Here is a 16,653-nt window from a genome sequence, read left to right as displayed (position 1 = left end):
CTGAAGACTCTGTCTCAGGACTGAAACCCTGTGAACACCAGCAGCGCTATGTCCAGGTACAACCTGCCTATCCTGGGTCCCCACTCCACATCCCCCAGTGCGATGAGCAAGGCAACTTCCTGCCCCTGCAGTGTCATAGCAGCACAGGCTTCTGCTGGTGCGTTGACCAACGTGGTCATGAAATCCCTGGCACCCGGACTCCCCCTGGCTCCACCCCGCCTCACTGCGGAGCACCAGGTAAGACAACCAGGAATCTTGTTCCAGGTTAGGCTTTGGGTTCAAGAAGCAGGATGGCACTGACTATGGGGTCGTTATAACCCTTGCCCAGACTACACAGACTCAGGGCCACTCAGCATCCTTTCACAGCCTTCTTTCTCCTGTTGTTGTTAGTAGCCGTTGAGTTGGCTCGGACTCTTGATGACCCCAAACACACAAAACAAAATGTAGCCTGGTCCTGTATCATCTTCACGATCATTGGTATGGCCATTGTTGTGGCCACTGTGTGTTTTGACTGCCTTCCAAGCTAGGGTGCCCATCTTCCAGCATTATATCAGACAATGTTTTGTCATGATCCATAGCATTTTCACTGGCTAGTTTCAGAAGTAGGTTGCCAGGCTTTTCTTCCTGGTCTTAGTCTGAAAGTTCTGCTGAAACCTGTCCACCATGGATGACCCTGCTGGTGTTTGAAATACTAGTGGCATAGCTTCCAGCATCATAGCAATATCCAGGGCCACCACAGTACAACAAACTGACAGATGGGTGGTGGCTCCTTCCTCCTAGGAAGAATATTTTCACACATACATACACATTCATATTATAGAGCCACACAGACATACACACATAACATTTAATCTCTGTTATACACCAGATTTCATCTTTGACCCTTAAATAGTACACGACTGGAAGTTTAGATAGAGTGTGTATGTCAGGCTGCCCTGGATCTGTTAAGATAGCTTAGAGAGAGCTAGAGGATCGTGTCCAGAAGGAAAACTGCCTTCCTATGTAACTATCTCCCTTAACTGTGCCTTCTGAAATTGCAGGAAACAGTCTAAAGAGTGTGTTAATAGGAAAAATAAGTATGGAACTTATAGGTGGATCCGACCAGTTTGCTGTAACCTGATAACTCCAGTCCACTATAGTCTAGCCCAGCATGTCAGCTGGTAGTCACTTTTGCCCCAACCACCTTCAGAAGAGGCACAGGGATCTGTTGGATTAGGTCTCAGGATCTGAGATGCTGATGATGAGCGTGTCTGTTACCATCTGAGCACTCCCCGCTCATGTGGGACATGGTAGGCTTCTGCGTCATGCTGTCATGATTTTGAATTCTTCAGACATGAGAAGAACTTTATATTAATAGAGAAGAATGTTATTATGAAGAGCATAGCATTGGCTTGGTACTATTTTAGCCAAAATGATTCCTACATCCATTTTTACTACTGAGAAAGGGCCTATAAATATTGGTCATTGCTTTTAACATAGGAAAGAAGAAGGGGCTGGAGAATTACTGACAAGTTTAATCCTTTCAACAGTATTAATTGCTATGGCCAGGACTTTAGTGACTCTAAGACCCATAGAGGTAAAAACTGGTAATGCTTTATCTAGATACAGATACTTTGTCCTCACAGTGATATTCCTGGTTCTTCTCTGTCCCCATATTTTGGAAAAATATCCTACAGGAAAAAAAAAAAAAAGAGTACAGAGAAATCCTGTTTCACTCATGCTTTGTCTTCTTTAAAAAAGTCTTATTTCTAATGCCAACTGAGATTTGAAGAAATCAGATGGCTGGGAAGCGTCGCAAGAGAACAGCTCAGAATTCTATTAAATGTATTAAGACAAGCATGTGTGAAAGACAATGACTCTAAAAAGAGTCAAGAGACTGGGAAGTTAATAACTAAAATGAGAACGTGTTCTTTTGTGCAGACTCTTTCCCATGGACCCAGACTTCTGTCTTGCTGGTGCTGGGTTGGCCTCAGCTGCCATTTCTGACCTTTCATCTGCATAATTGGGTCAGCTTAAGGGAGAAAACACTCTGTGCCCAAGATTCCAAAATATTTTAACGCTTGTTATCTTAGCTATCTAGTGCTGCTATAACAGAAATACCACAAGTGGATGGCTTTAACAAACAGAAATTTACTTTCTCACAGTTTAGGAGGCTAGAAGTCTGAATTCAGAATGCCGGCTCAAGGGCTAGGCTTTCTTTCTGGAGGAAGGTCCTTGTCTCTTCAACTTCTGTTTCCTGGTTCCTTGGAGATCTCCATGTGCCTTGGCATCTATCTTATACCATCTCTGCTTCTCTGGCTTGCTTCTTTCATCTCTTTTATATCTCAAAATGAGATTCACGCAAGATATACCATATACAAATCCCGCCTCGTTAATATAACAAAGATAACACATTCCCAAAAGGGATTATAACCACAGGCATAGAGGTTAGGAATTACAACACATATTTTGGGGAGACACAATTCAATCCATAACACTCTACCCTTTGGCTCCCCAAAATTCATGCAAAACACATTTACCCCATCACATCATACCAAAAGTCTTAAATCAACTTCAGGTTCAAAATCTGTACTTCTGCATCATCTAAATCAAATACGAGTGAGACTTTGGGCGTATTCCATCCTGTGGCAAAATTTCTCTTCATCTGTGAACCTGTGAAATCTAGATTACAAGTTATCTGTTTCCAAAATACAGTGGTGGTACAGGCACATGGTAGACATTTCCTTTACAAATGAGAAAAATGAGAGGGAAAGAGGGGATAATGGGCACCAAGCAAGTCCAAAACCCAGCAGAACAATTTACATTAGCTCTCAAGGCTTGAAAATAATCCTCTTCTCTGAGACCATCTGGGCAATGGCCCTGCCCTGGGGATTCTGGGTGTTGACTATACCCTCTGGATTCTGGATGAAGGCCCCTTGGCCCTGAGTTTCAGCTCTGCCCTCCAGGCCCTCTGGAAGAGCAATTCTGCTCCCTTGGCTTTAGGTGGCCCCATTCTCCTAGTCCATCTGAATAGTGACCCCCCCCACCCCTGCCTTGGCCCCAGCAGGCCTTGTCCTTATGCCACTTTGGCATGGCAGACCCACCCCTCTGGCACACTGTAACAGCAGCCCCACACTCTGGAACCAAGTTGGCAAAGATCCAACTCTTTAAAGCCTAGGAGGCTGTAGCCCCACCCTTTGAGATCCAGGAGACCATGGCCCCACCCTTTGAAAACAAGAAGGCCCTGCTTCCCGTGCTCCTTCCAAGAGTTTTGCTGCTCTCCGAGCTGCAGCAGGGATGGTCCTTTTCTTTTCTTGAGGATAACAGCTGTAGTTCCTTTGGCCTGTTTCCTGCCTGTAGAATTCTAAGAGGCAGACAGCATTCTTTCCTTTCATTCTTTCTCTGTCCCCTTCAGTCTAAGCTGATGGGTTTTCTGCTGTGGTTACTGGTTAGATCGATCAGTCACGGGCTTAATTTCTTTAACAAAAGATTTTGTAGCCACATCCTTGGAGAACATCTAGACATGTGTCCTTAGTTTGTACAACAATTTTCTATCTTTAAGTCCTGCTTTCATTTTGCACCGTTCATTTTTAAGTCCATCTCTTTCCTCTTGAATTTTACTATAAGTAGCAAGGAGAAACCATGCAGCCCATTTAAGATCTTGCTTAGAAATGTCATCGGCCAGATATCCAAGTTCATCACTTACAAGTTCTGCCTTCCACCAAACATTTGAACAAGTTCAGACACGTCCTTTGCCACTGCATAAAAAGTGTTACCCTTCTTCCATTGTCCAATCACATATTCATCATTTTCTTTTAAAGTATGACCAGAAGCACATTTAACATCCACATTTCTAGCACATTCAGTTGCTTGTGCCATATGTATTCTCCTAAGATGATAGACTTTCTCTATAGCTTTCCTTGCTTCCTTTTGAATTCTCACCAGAATTGCTTTTCGTGTCCATAACTCTACCAACAATCTCTTCAAGGCAATCTAGGCTTTTACTATTAGGCATCTTAAAACTCTTCCAGTCTTTACCCACTATCTAATTCCAAAACTGCTTCCACATTTTAAGTATCTGTTAGAACAGCACCCCACTCTTCCAGTACCAAATTCTGTCTTAGTTATCTATTGTTGCCATAGCAGAAATACCATGAGCGGATGGCTTTAACAAACAAACTTATTTTCTCACGGTTTAGGAGGCTATAATTCTGAATTCAGAGTGCTGGCTCTAAGGGAATGCCTTCTTTCTCTATTGGCTCTGGAGGAAGATCCTTGTCTCTTCAGCTTCTGCTTCCTGGTTTCTTGGAGATCTCCGTGTGGCTTGGCATCTATCTCACCCCATCTCTTCTTCTTTGCCTTGCTTGTTTAATCTCTTTTATATCTCAAAGAGGATCAGCTCTAGACATACCCTACACTTGTCCTGCCTCATTAACATAATAAAGACAACCCATTCCCAAATGGGATTATAACCACAGACATAGAGGTTTGGAATTAGCACACAAATTTTGGGGGGACACAGTTCAATCCATAACCCTTGCTAACCAGAAGCAGAAGAGTAAGAAATCCATAAATGGGTTGAAAACTAAGTAGCTTCAAATAGTATGAAATGAGAGGGATTCCGACATGTAAATGATTTGAAGCACTCATTTTCCAGAAGTTGACTCTGCTGTGTGTCTGCATCCCAAACAAATAGCTCTGCCTAGGTGGGTGGTCCCTTGAACCAAAGATGAGTCCTCTGCATTAGGGGTGTGGGACTGGGTGGTGTTGGGAGATTCTCCAGGCAACCCACCTTGGGATTGATGGCTAGTGTTTGAAGAAGTGTCATTTCCCTTTCTGGGTTCCCTGTGATACATTTGGGTGAGGTAGTCAGGGTCCTACCTTCTCCATGAGGTACTAATAAGGGTCATGAGATAGAATGGCTCCCCCCAAACAAGGTGAGTCTTGCAATTAACTAGATGGGTTTGATCTCTGAGGATTTTATTCACCACCTTCCTGATTTCTGAGAGAAATTGTAGGTGCATGGACCCAATCATAATGTTTCCAACTTTGTCCTTCGAAGCCATTGGAGGGTTTTGAGGAAAGGAGTGACATGAAATGATTTAATGTTTTAAAGGGGCTGTTCTGGCTGCTGGTTGAGCTTGCACTGAGGGGTCAGGAGGAGGGTGGAAGTAGGGAAACCAGTGGGAAGGCTATTGCAGTAATCCCAGCATGAGATTATGGGGTTTTGATCAGGGCGATAGGGGCAGAGGTGGCAAGACATGAAGATATTCTGACTGTATTTTGGAAATAGAGCTGACAGGATTACTTGACAGATGTGGATAGTGAGAGAAAGAGAGGCACCAAGGATGACTCCAAGGTTTGGGGCCCGAGCAATAAAAGAGTAGAGGTACAGTTTGCTAATGTGGAAATGACCGGGGGGAGCAGGTTTGATGGGGAAAGCAAGGGCCCAGTTTTTTTAGCTGTACTCGAGATTCATATTACATACCCAAATGGTGGTGTCAAGTAGGTTCTTATATATATATATATGAGTCTGGAGCTCATAGGCTTCGAGATGTAGGAATTAAAAAGAAAGGAGAAGTACCTTGTCTTAATTTTTTTCAAATTTTATTTATTTTGTTGGTGTAGAGAATATACACAGCAAAACATACACCAATTTAACAGTCTCTACATGTACAATTCAGTGACATTGATTACATTCTTCGAGTTGTGCAGCCATTCTCACCTTCCTTTTCTGAGTTGTTCCTTCCCCATTAACATAAACTCACTGCCCCCAAGGTTCCTATGTAACTTTTCGAGTTGCTGTTATCAGTTAGATCCCATATAGATAGTTCTTAAAAGAGCACAATGCTTAAGATAGACAATTTTTTACTAGTTAAGCTTTAAGACTTCAGGGGCTATTTTTGGTTTAAAGTTTAAAGATTATCTCAGGTCAGTAGTTTCAGGGATTTCTCGAACCACCGTGGCTTCAGAAAGAAGCACGTCTTTTTATTTTAGGTCCTGAGGTAATACTGTCATAAACGGATGGAAAAGTTCTTTCAACAGGGGCTGCAGCAGAGTCAGGTGCAGTGTGGGGCAGGGCCTTGATTGCCCTGTGGAAGCAGCCTGGGCAAAAGCTGTAGGTGGCTAAACTGCTCTGCCTGAGAAGCTCACAGGAGTTTAAAGATGGTGGTGAGCTGGGAGGGAGGGGCAGAGGATGCTGGAAAAAGGAAAGGCAGAGCAAGGAGGCAGGAAGCTGGAGCCAGCAGAAAAATGTTTGGCTTTGATAATTTCATAGCCGGTTAGCCAAAGGATTTCTAGGAACTGGGAGTCAGTTTTGTTTGTACCATCTCTTGTTATGTGTGTATATACACATGCATGCACACACACATATATACACACATTACACCACAGTTTTATTTTTACTCAGTTAAGTTTTCCAATGGACAGATACTGAGGGTCACACAAGTAGGGCATTCAGTAAATATTTCCTAAGACACACACTGGCCAGTCTCAAGATAACCCTCTCCGAAGCATGTTCTGTAGCTTTAAGCAAGTGGGAAAAAATAGCTGTCTTTGAGCATCATGAAGGCCACTGTGTCCCCAAGGAGAGTCTTTACGAATGCTGTGTCAGCAGAAGCCACCCTGGGCCTGAGTGGGGTGGCCCCCGTGGGTCTCTGCTCTGTCCCAAGCCGCATGAGCCCTGCACCCCTGATCTCAGCTCCACTTGCTCTTTCCTTATGTGGCTGGGCCTTGATGACAGATCTTCCTGGCCTGCGAGACAGGAACATCAGGACAGCCCCTTCTGAACTGGCAGAGAGCTTTTCAAAGCATGTCTGTTGCTGTTGCCTAGGGTTCAGGGGCTGGCTCAACCCTCTGTTAGCAGATACTAGGGGAGGGAGGCCAGGTGTGGGAATCTGGAGCGTTCATGCTGCATGCTATCCTTGGCCCACAATCAAAGGCTTCTCTTCTCCATATGCTCAGAGCCCACCCAGAGGCCCCAGACCGTCTGTGAGCGCTGGAGGGAAAGTCTGCTGGAGCACTATGGTGGCACAGCCCGCGATGACCAGTATGTGCCCCAGTGCGACGACCTAGGCCAGTTCATCCCCCTGCAGTGCCACGGGAAGAGCGACTTCTGTTGGTGTGTGGATAAAGATGGCAGAGAGGTGGAGGGCACCCGCTCCCAGCCAGGCACAACCCCTGCATGTAAGCACCAGGACCAGCCCTCACTTCAGCTGCCTGTGAGGGCTTATTCTGTAGGGAAGCTGCCTGCTGTGGGTGAAGGTGGGCAAGTGAGGGGCTGTGTTAATTTATAATCTGGTCCACCCAAGATCCCAATTTGGAAATCATGTCTGGTTTTGTCATTAGCAGTTTCTATAATTATAACATCTGGAATCCAATTCAACGTGATTACTATTCCCTTCCCCAGCCCAGAGTGAAAGGGGACACGTGTCACCCTGAGGCCCCACAGAGAAGCTGATACAATATTGGCTCTGGTTTTTCCCCTTAAAAAAACAACAAAAAAATAAAAACCCTGCTTTGTTCAGAGGGAAGTCTTTTGTTGTCTTCCTCCCTAGTAATTAGCAGTGATTTACGTAATTGATCTTTAAAAAAAAAACCTAGAAATTAGAATTTCATTTAAAGAACATCTGGAGCACATCTGTCTAGGGTGAAGAACTTTCAATGTTCTTAGAGATTCTGGTATGTGGGAAAGTCATTTTTCTCTCCTGCCCTGCCCTTGTTTCCTTTCCTCAGCCATCCTCACACCTCCTACTCTTTATGGCAGGTATACCCACGGTTGCTCCACCCATGGTCCGGCCGACCCCCCGCCCTGATGTGACCCCTCCCTCCGTGGGCACCTTCCTGGTCTATGCCCAGGGCCAGCAGATCGGTCACTTGCCCCTCAACGGGACCAGGCTTCAGAAGGACGCGGCTAAGACTCTGCTGTCACTACATGTAAAGTGGATTCCTCCTGCGGGGCAAGGCCAAGGCGGGGCTTCCAGAAGGCCCAGTGCAGGCTGCCTCTCAGGGCAAGGGCCTGGGTGGAGGGAAGGTTTGCAGGGTTTCTTGGCTGTAGTCCATCTTTATGGGCCTGCCCCTACCCCTGCAGAAAGTAGGGCAATCTGTGGCTGGGAGTCACCTCTGACTGACCAAGGCCATTGTCTCCAGCTGGTTCACAGGGTTTCAGATACATGGAAAGGGAAGTCCAGGGTTGTCAAGATATGTAGGCAGGATGGTGATCCAAGGAAGAATTGACAGGATCTTAACCAAAGTCCCCAGCATTCTTCCCATGCCAGAGACATCAATTTCCATAGATTGTGGAAATCAAAACCGCAGAAACCGCCTTTCTGTGGTTTCTGTGATCAGTCGAAAAACCCCAAGTAGAAATCAATTAATCAAAAATCAGTTAACGATTGTTCCACTGTTGCAATCCTCTCTACTCCTGTTTTGGTTCTGTCTCTGTGATAGGGCCTCTTTCCTTACTTGCTCTGACTTTATAGAGGAAGGTTTGGGGAAAGCCAGGCTGGGAGAGGTCTGAGCTTTCCCTGAGGGACGGATGCTTGCTGCATCCTGAACCAGCAGCCTCCCTGTTGCCACCACACTTCGGAGAAACACTTCCTTTTTAGAATAAGGAAAAGAGAAGGGGGCTAGCCCAAAGGTATCCCATGGACGCTTACAGTGGATTATCCTCCAATTCTGTTTCCCAATTTCATGTACCAAACCAAACCAAACCTGTTGCCATCAATTCTGACTCATAGAGACCTTATAGAACAGAGTAGAACTGCCACATAGGGCTTCCAAGGAGCAGCTGGTAGATTTTAACTGCTGACCTTTTGGTTAGCACCCATGCTCTTATCCACTGCACCATCAGGGCTCCAACTTCATGCTCCAGGTATTTGCTAATCCACAAGAACAGCATAGTGTTCATGTTTGTAATTTACTTCTGTTAACAAACTAACTCCTTATCTGGTTCCAAAAAAGTTTATAAGCAGCCAGTGTTCAGAAAAAGATGTATTTTCTTAAGATTTGAGGCCCCCCCCGCCCCCAGCAAACACTAGCATGTTATTTTGTAAAAACTTCTTTAGAAGAGTTAGAAAGTAAGAAATTGCTGTCACCTCAGGCTATCTATTATAGCCAAGTCAGATGGCTTAACTTTGTTTCTAAAAGGGCCCCTAATTGGGTGGGGTAGTGGCAGTGGAACTGACAAGAGAAATGGGATATGGGTTATAAGTACATGTTGGAGAAATTTAAACCGGGATGTTTTTCTTCCAAGAAATTTTGAACTCTTTAAATGGGTTAATGAATCCCATGATTCCCTGGGTTACGAGATACTCATATTGATGGACCTTCTTGCCTGAGACAACTGATTTAATAATCTTAATTTTCAAGTTAAATTGTAGTTTACCTGTGTCCCCCCCATATAAACTGCCCACTTTTCCACAGGAGTCAAATCCTGCTTTGTACAGTGTTTGTTGTGCTGCCTAGTCTCCCAGGGACATAAATTGAGCCAGGCCCCAGGGGCTTTGTTAAGCAAGGAGGGAACTGGTATGACTTCAAGGACAGCGGGATTACCTTTCAGTGTTGGCTCTGCACATCCGCTGGGCTGGAAAAGGAATGAAGCAGTTGTGGAAAGATCAGACTCAGCATTTTCACAAAGACTGTCATTTATTTAGAATTTCTCCGCAATAAGGAGGGGAGACCTCTAGCCAGAGGTTGGTTGGGAGACTGCCATTCCCCAGTTCCTTAACCCATCAAATTATAGCCTTTCTTTTACACAAGACTACAACCTAAGTTGTATAAGAGGCAGAAGTGGGGGTAAAGGTGATTGCACTTTGGATGGGGAGAGCTCTCATCACACTCATGGGTGGGGAGAGTTGCTTTTGTTTGGGTATGTTGGCAAATTTTAGGAAGGCTCTTTCAAAAAAGTGCTGCTAACATTTGAAAGGGGTAAGTTTTCAGTCAGTAAAATATTAAAGGCTTATTTTGCCAAGGGAGCCCTGGTGGCACAGTGGTTAAGAGCTCGGCTGTTAACCAAAAGGTAGGCAGTTTGAATCCACCAGCCACTGCTTGGAAACCCTATGGGGTAGTTCTGCTCTGTCCTATAGAGTCGCTATGAGTTGCAAGGGCAACAGGTTTTATTTTGCTGAGACTTTTGTCCTTTAATCACTGAAGAGGGGCTTTTTTTTTTTTCATGTAGTCACTTTTGTTTTAACTGCCAACAGTAACAGCACTTACTGAGGTCTTATTGTATACTAATTACTCACCAGGGCACTTGACAAAACATTTATCTTAATAATTTTTACAACCACCATATAAAACAGGTACTGTCATTACCCTCATTTTACATATGAAGAAATCAAAGTATAGAGAAGTTAAGTAAAGTCACACAGCTAATTAAGTGGCCACGCCTGGCTCTGAGCCCAGGAAGCCTGCCTCCGTAATCCACATGTCAAACACTCTGCTTGGCTGCCCATGAGACCATAGTGCAGGGTTGCTCACTGCAGCTGTGCATGAGAGAGGCAGCTGAGCATAAACCTGGAGGACATTCAAGGAGTCTTAATTCTGCCAATTCTACGTTTTGGTCCATGAAGGGCTCCATAGTTGTAGGAATTGACTATGACTGCCGGGAGAGAATGGTGTACTGGACAGATGTTGCTGGACGAACAATCAGCCGCGCCAGTCTGGAACCAGGAGCAGAGCCTGAGACGGTCATTAATACAGGTCAGCAGCTTCATGAAACAAATCTGTATTTCGTCTGATTCTACTAACTCGAAGTTACTTGCCTCTTTTATGCCAAAGTCTCACCTCTATTTTCATCCAAAAAAAAAGTTGCTGTCAAGTCAATTCTGACTCATGGTAACCCCGTGTGTCAGAGTAAAACTGTGCTCCGTAGGGTTTTCAGTGGCTGATTTTTCAGAAGCAGATTGCCAGGCTTTTCTTCTGAGGTAACTCTGGGTGGACTAGAACCTCCAAACTTTTGGTTAGAAGCTGAGCATGTTAACCTTTTGCACCACCCAGGGAAGTTAAGTTCTATACAAGTTACTTCATTGAGCTGTGTGAGACCAGCCCCTCAGTATGCAAAGATATTCATACATAAAGAATGAGGTGACAGAAGACCTTTGAGCTTCTCGAAAGAAAAGGCTTGAGGTAAGAATTCAGGGTGTGACAATAGTGTATGCTGACAGGTCCCAGCACTGTGGCTACCTAGTGCCATCAGGCTGATAGGTCAGCTAGTCTAGAAGAAACTAGAGATGGCAGAAAAAATAACAAAATGATCTGTTTCTCTATTAACCTGGTTCTTGGCACTTAGGCACTCTCAGGGATTTTTTTTTTTTTTAAGGTATTTAAACATAGTAGATCTCTCTGCTTCACATTTACCCTTCATACCCTGCAAATGCTCCAGTCCTGCCTTTGTTTTATTTCCAGGTCTAATAAGCCCTGAGGGGCTTGCCATCGACCATTTCCGTAGAACCATGTACTGGACAGACAGTGGCCTGGATAAGATAGAGAGTTCCAAGCTGGATGGCTCTGAGCGCAGGGTCCTCTTCCACACAGAGCTGGTGAATCCCCGAGCCATCACTGTGGATCCAATCAGAGGGTCAGCTGACCTTTTCCTAATTCTTGTCTGTTATCTGTAGAATCCAGAGTTGAAGCCCTTGGATTTTAAATGCAGTATGGGGAGGGTCAGAAGAAGAGAGTAAAAGTTCAAATTCATTAATTTAACAAAGATTTATTGGTATCTACTAGGTGCTTTTTCACTAGGTGCCAGGCACTGTTATAGGCAAAGACAGGGTCTATGTTTTCATGGAATTTTCATTCTATCAGGAGGTAGTAAGAGTAAATTAACAAACTAACAAGAAAAATATTAGTCTGTGATGTGACATGTAGAGAATTCAGATAGTGTCGTGAGTGACTGGGGCTACTTAGATCAGGCAAGGCCTCTCTGAGGAGACAACACTTAAACTGGAAGGGAAGTGGGTCTCTTTCAGCAACACATTTGAGAACCATAGTGTTGAAGCTACTTTACCTCTAAGGTTTACCTCCATTAGACAGCGAGAATAACTAGACACCCAATGCCAGAGACATCTGTTCTTTGGCACATGGGCCTCTTTACAGGGTAGTTCCCAACAGACATCTAATTGGCCTCAGAGCAAGTGAGTAAGGGCACCTGAGAAGACACAGTCTTTTTTGAAGCCTAATAATGGAAATGACATCCCATTACCTCTGCCACATTCTTTTAGCTAAAAGCATGTCACTAAATCCAGCCCACCCTCAAGGGGATTCCTTAAGCATGTGGCGCTGCCTACCACAGGCTATACAGCTATTCTTTACAATCTTGGTTTTTTAATTTATTCACAGTAACTTGTACTGGACAGACTGGAATCGAGAAGCTCCTAAAATTGAAACGTCATCTTTAAATGGAGAAAACCGAAGAATTTTGGTGAATAAAGACATTGGGCTACCCAATGGTTTAACCTTTGACCCCTTCTCCAAACTGCTCTGCTGGGCAGATGCAGGTAATACTACAGATCAAATGCAAAGAGGTAACCTTCACTACAGTAGGTGCTAGCACCAGAACAGGTTTTATTACAAAACCAAATCCCACCACTCAGATCATTTGGCTGAAATTTATGACAACACAGCAGGTAATCTATTCCTTTGTTTGGTCTGTAAACTTTAAGAACATTTTGTAATTCTTATAAGGAACTTTGTAGGGTTTGGGGTGAGTTGAATTAGCCAGTTAAGTTTGAAAGCTAGTACTATGTCTAACTCATTTTTGTACAGCTCTGCCCTGTTAACAAGAGGTTATTCTTTTCTTTTTTGCTGGTGTTATAATTTACTTACAAATATGTTACTTTACTATCAGTTACTATGCTGTTATGCAGACATTATTTGAAAAGTGATGTGGCAGGATGGCTTCCTTCGGTAATAAATTTGGGTGGCTTATAACCTAGTCATCTATTTCTATCATGTGCTTTTCATTCTTAGCAGAACTGAAAGGATATGTCTAGTTCTATACTAAAGAATATGAAAAAGTCTCTTCTTGAAGAATTTAGTCTAAATTAACATTTACACTTGTCTAAAACAAGTTAGTTTTTAAAAGCATTTGAAATTTAAATCAGGACTCTGAGATGTGGAACTTGTAAATTCTTGAATGTTGAGTTATTATAATTTTTTGAAAACTGCTTTGTTTACAGCGGCCAAACTACATTGAAAAATATGAGTAATGTTTCCATTTTTTTTTCCAACCTAGAATATTCTTTTAAAAATATTTAGATTTTGGTAAAAGGGCTGCCGTTAGCTACTATACATTGCTTACAAGGACAAGTATTTACATAGATGTTTATAATTTATGAGCTAAGAATTGATATATAAATTAGAAAAAATGCTTCTAATGGTTTGCTTTGGGAGAAACTTAGCCAGATTTCAGTAAATTCAGTCCTTTCTTCCAAAAACGAATTTGGAGTTTGAATTCTATTAAAAACTTGAATGCTACTGAACAAAACTATTTGGGGACTAAGTAATAGAACCGGAAATTTTAGTTGCTATTTTTTATGTCTGCAATAGAAGTAGAATACCCTGTTTCCTATTCTACCTATTTTCCTTAAGAAGCAATCTACCTGCAAAGGAGCTTCCCCCTCTACCCACCATGGCATAAAAGGCTCATTTTCCCTTTGCTGTTTTTAAAAGGAACCAAAAAACTGGAGTGTACACTACCTGATGGAACTGGACGGCGTGTCATCCAACACAACCTCAACTACCCCTTCAGCATTGTCAGCTATGCAGATCACTTCTACCACACTGACTGGAGGAGGTGAGCCCAACCCTCACACGTTGGCCTGAAAAGGCAAACTGTTCTGGAGGACACACCAGATGTTCAACCAAAAGTCAATAAGTGACTTTCGTAATTAAGGCCTCTATTGAGGTTTTCATTTCATTCTCTTCATCGAGAGAGAGCATCCTTCAAGTATCACTTCTTTTAAAGTCACAGTTTTACTTCACACAGAAATTTCATAGTATTGGTCACATGTAGCTTAAAGTAATGAACAAAAATGGGATTAACCTAAATCTGTTCTTCAAGGAATAAAAAGACTACCCCCTTAAGTGGTACCATGAAGTATATCACACGGTTTAAGTTTTTTCAGTCTTTTTATGACATTGTGGTCATATTAGTTATCTGCCTGGAAAACTAAGGAATACTGTAATATAGACTAAGAGTTCTCAAATAAGGAACTGGGGAAATTAAAAAAAAAAAAAACCTGGTGGTAGAAGCATCTGACCTCCTCTAACTTCAGAAGGTGGAAGGAAAATCAAAGTCAGTAGCCCAAGGCTGATTCCTAGGAGGCAGAGGTCAAACATACTTCCACCCTCCATCTTTTTCACTAATTTCTACACCAGCCATCCCTCCCACAGCACTCTCTACTTCTTTGCTGTTTTGATAATTCCTTACAATGGCCATACAAAACTCACAGACCATACTCACAGCTATGGGGTTTATTAGGGAAGTAAAAGGTTACAATTCAGGATACAATTCTTCGATCAGGACAGCTTCTTCTCAACCGTGACCACAAGCAGGCCTCTCTCTGGCCTTTGTTCCCTTGGCCTGGCCTCTGCCCTGCTCAGACAAATGTTATAAAGCTTTTTAGCTCTACCAGTAAGTGCCTGGAGCAAGGCACTCCACCAGCAAGCCTCCTACTTGAAGGCGCTCAGCTTTCCCGCTCTATGGGCAGGGAGCCTTCTCTTGCCAGTCTCCTGGTTTTGCTGTCACCATTTCTCCACTGCTGTTTCTCTGGTGTTAAACAGCTGTCTCCTGGGTCTAGGACTGTCTCAGTATAGGGATCCCAGGTCTAAAGGACACACACTGCTCCCATCTCTTCTTTTTGATAGTAGTCAAGTCTGCCTCTGCTCTGGAATTGGCTCTTTTAAGCTACACTGACCAATCCCCTCATTAGAGTTCCATATACCTTATTTGCACAGTTCCACCCCCACAAGTGTCATGCACCTTATTAGTAAGCTGTTTAATCCCCTTGGGGGGCCACAAGCACTTTATTTGCAGTCCCACCCAATCTTTTGGTGGGAGTTACAAGACCATGGCTAGAAAGGCCATAAAAAAGTGATCCATATGCAGCAAGTGTCGAGAACCACTGATTTCCGATCAATGGTTCTCAAACTTTAGTGTGCATCAGAATTACCCAGAAGACATGTAAAAATACAGACTACATGTGATTTCAGACTCAGCAGGACTGGGGTGGGGCCAAAGAATTAGCATTTCTAACAAATTCTCAGGTGATGCTGGTTCGGGGTTCACTTTGAGAACCACTGATTTAGACAAATTCTGTCTACATGAGTCAAAATTCCTTAGGCTAAATTAACTTTAAAAATGTACTTTAGATGGCTGGCAGAGATTTTCTGTATTAAAACTTTCTATCAAACCTCTTAAATTTGTTTAATGAGTTATAAATTCACTCTTCCTTTGCTACCAGGGATGGTGTTATATCAGTAAATAAAGACAGTGGCCAGTTTACAGATGAGTATCTCCCAGAGCAGCGATCACATCTCTATGGGATAACTGCAGTCTACCCCTACTGCCCAACAGGTAATGAACATTCTTCAGGGTGTTCCTTTGGGTTAGCAGGGAGGGGAAGGAATTTATCTGATTACCCTTGACCCAGACACTGGCTGCTGCTACTGGCATAACCAACACTGCCCTCTCCACCACCAGTGAGAGCCACCCTGAGCTTAAACAGTTAATGCAAACATGCTGGGGAGTCCAGATTGAAGACCTTAAGTCCACCTAACGACTATACACACATAATGGTCAGCATATTGGGATATTTTCCCTTTATAAGACTTGTTATTGCAACTCTGGGTTACGAAATACTCACCGACCCCACCCCCACGCCTCTACTCCCCCCTCACAGGAAGAAAGTAAAGGTACATTCGGAAGGAGGACTTGGAGTTTACAGTCCGAATCTTGACCCTGACGTTTACTGCAAACACTACAAGGTGAAGAAAGTGAAAGAGGAATTGGCCATTAGAAGTTCCTGGATATAGAACAAGATGAACATTTTAAGTGCAAAAAGACTAAGTATTTTGTGAAAAGTTTATACCTCAGTCTTTACTACTGTATTTTTTAAAACAAATGTTGCTATTGCAAGTTTAAAAAATAACAAATTTTAATTGTTGCTTATTAAAGCAACTTTTCATAAACATTTATATCGTATTTAAAGGTCAAATTCATTCAACTGAGAACCGATTAGAGTATATTAAAACTCTAAACGACTTTTGCTATGGATTCTTCTTGGCCAAAAGATTAAAGTACATGTAATCAGTGTAAAAACACAATCCTAAATATCACAAGCCTTGATGTAGTTAGAGAAGGCTATACAGAATGGATGGGAAAGAACCAACTTATTTATAGTTTCCTAACAAAAAGTTCCAAGGTTTTTTTTTTTTTTTTTACCTCTGCATCAATGCATTTCTATTTATATTAAAAGGTGCTGAAGTGATTAAATCTGTATTTTCTGATCCTGTGCCTCCGTAGAATTACCCACAGAAAATACTACATTTATAAATACCAAAGATGTAATAGTCCCAAGTTTTCTAGATCACGCCAATAAAATATTTTAAGTTTTCCTATGAGCTGAGGATCTGTATGTCTCTATGATGAAGTTGGGGGTTGATGTACCATCA

General features: G+C 43.0%; 1 protein-coding gene across 3 annotated transcripts in view; it reads left to right on the top strand.

Annotated features, from left to right (window-relative positions):
- Positions 1-16,599, top strand: part of NID2 (nidogen 2) — an 80,423-nt gene extending 63,824 nt beyond the window's left edge. For 2 of the 3 annotated variants that reach the window (XM_064292476.1, XM_064292474.1), the window contains 8 exons: positions 7-237; positions 6,943-7,164; positions 7,745-7,914; positions 10,551-10,680; positions 11,386-11,557; positions 12,319-12,476; positions 13,651-13,774; positions 15,444-15,827. In XM_064292476.1, the coding sequence (XP_064148546.1) occupies positions 7-237; positions 6,943-7,164; positions 7,745-7,914; positions 10,551-10,680; positions 11,386-11,557; positions 12,319-12,476; positions 13,651-13,774; positions 15,444-15,627 (1,391 nt within the window). In that variant the 3' untranslated portion in view covers positions 15,628-15,827. Of the gene's footprint in view, positions 1-6; positions 238-6,942; positions 7,165-7,744; positions 7,915-10,550; positions 10,681-11,385; positions 11,558-12,318; positions 12,477-13,650; positions 13,775-15,443; positions 15,828-15,881 lie in introns of those variants that run through there. The other variant, XM_064292475.1, reaches the window with a different exon arrangement.
- The last annotated feature ends 54 nt before the right edge of the window (positions 16,600-16,653 follow it).

This window comes from Loxodonta africana, chromosome 10 (genome assembly GCF_030014295.1).
Source record: "Loxodonta africana isolate mLoxAfr1 chromosome 10, mLoxAfr1.hap2, whole genome shotgun sequence".
NCBI lineage: Eukaryota > Metazoa > Chordata > Mammalia > Proboscidea > Elephantidae > Loxodonta > Loxodonta africana.
The sequence above is the reverse complement of the archived record's forward strand: the minus strand, read 5'-3'. Positions and strand labels throughout refer to the sequence as shown.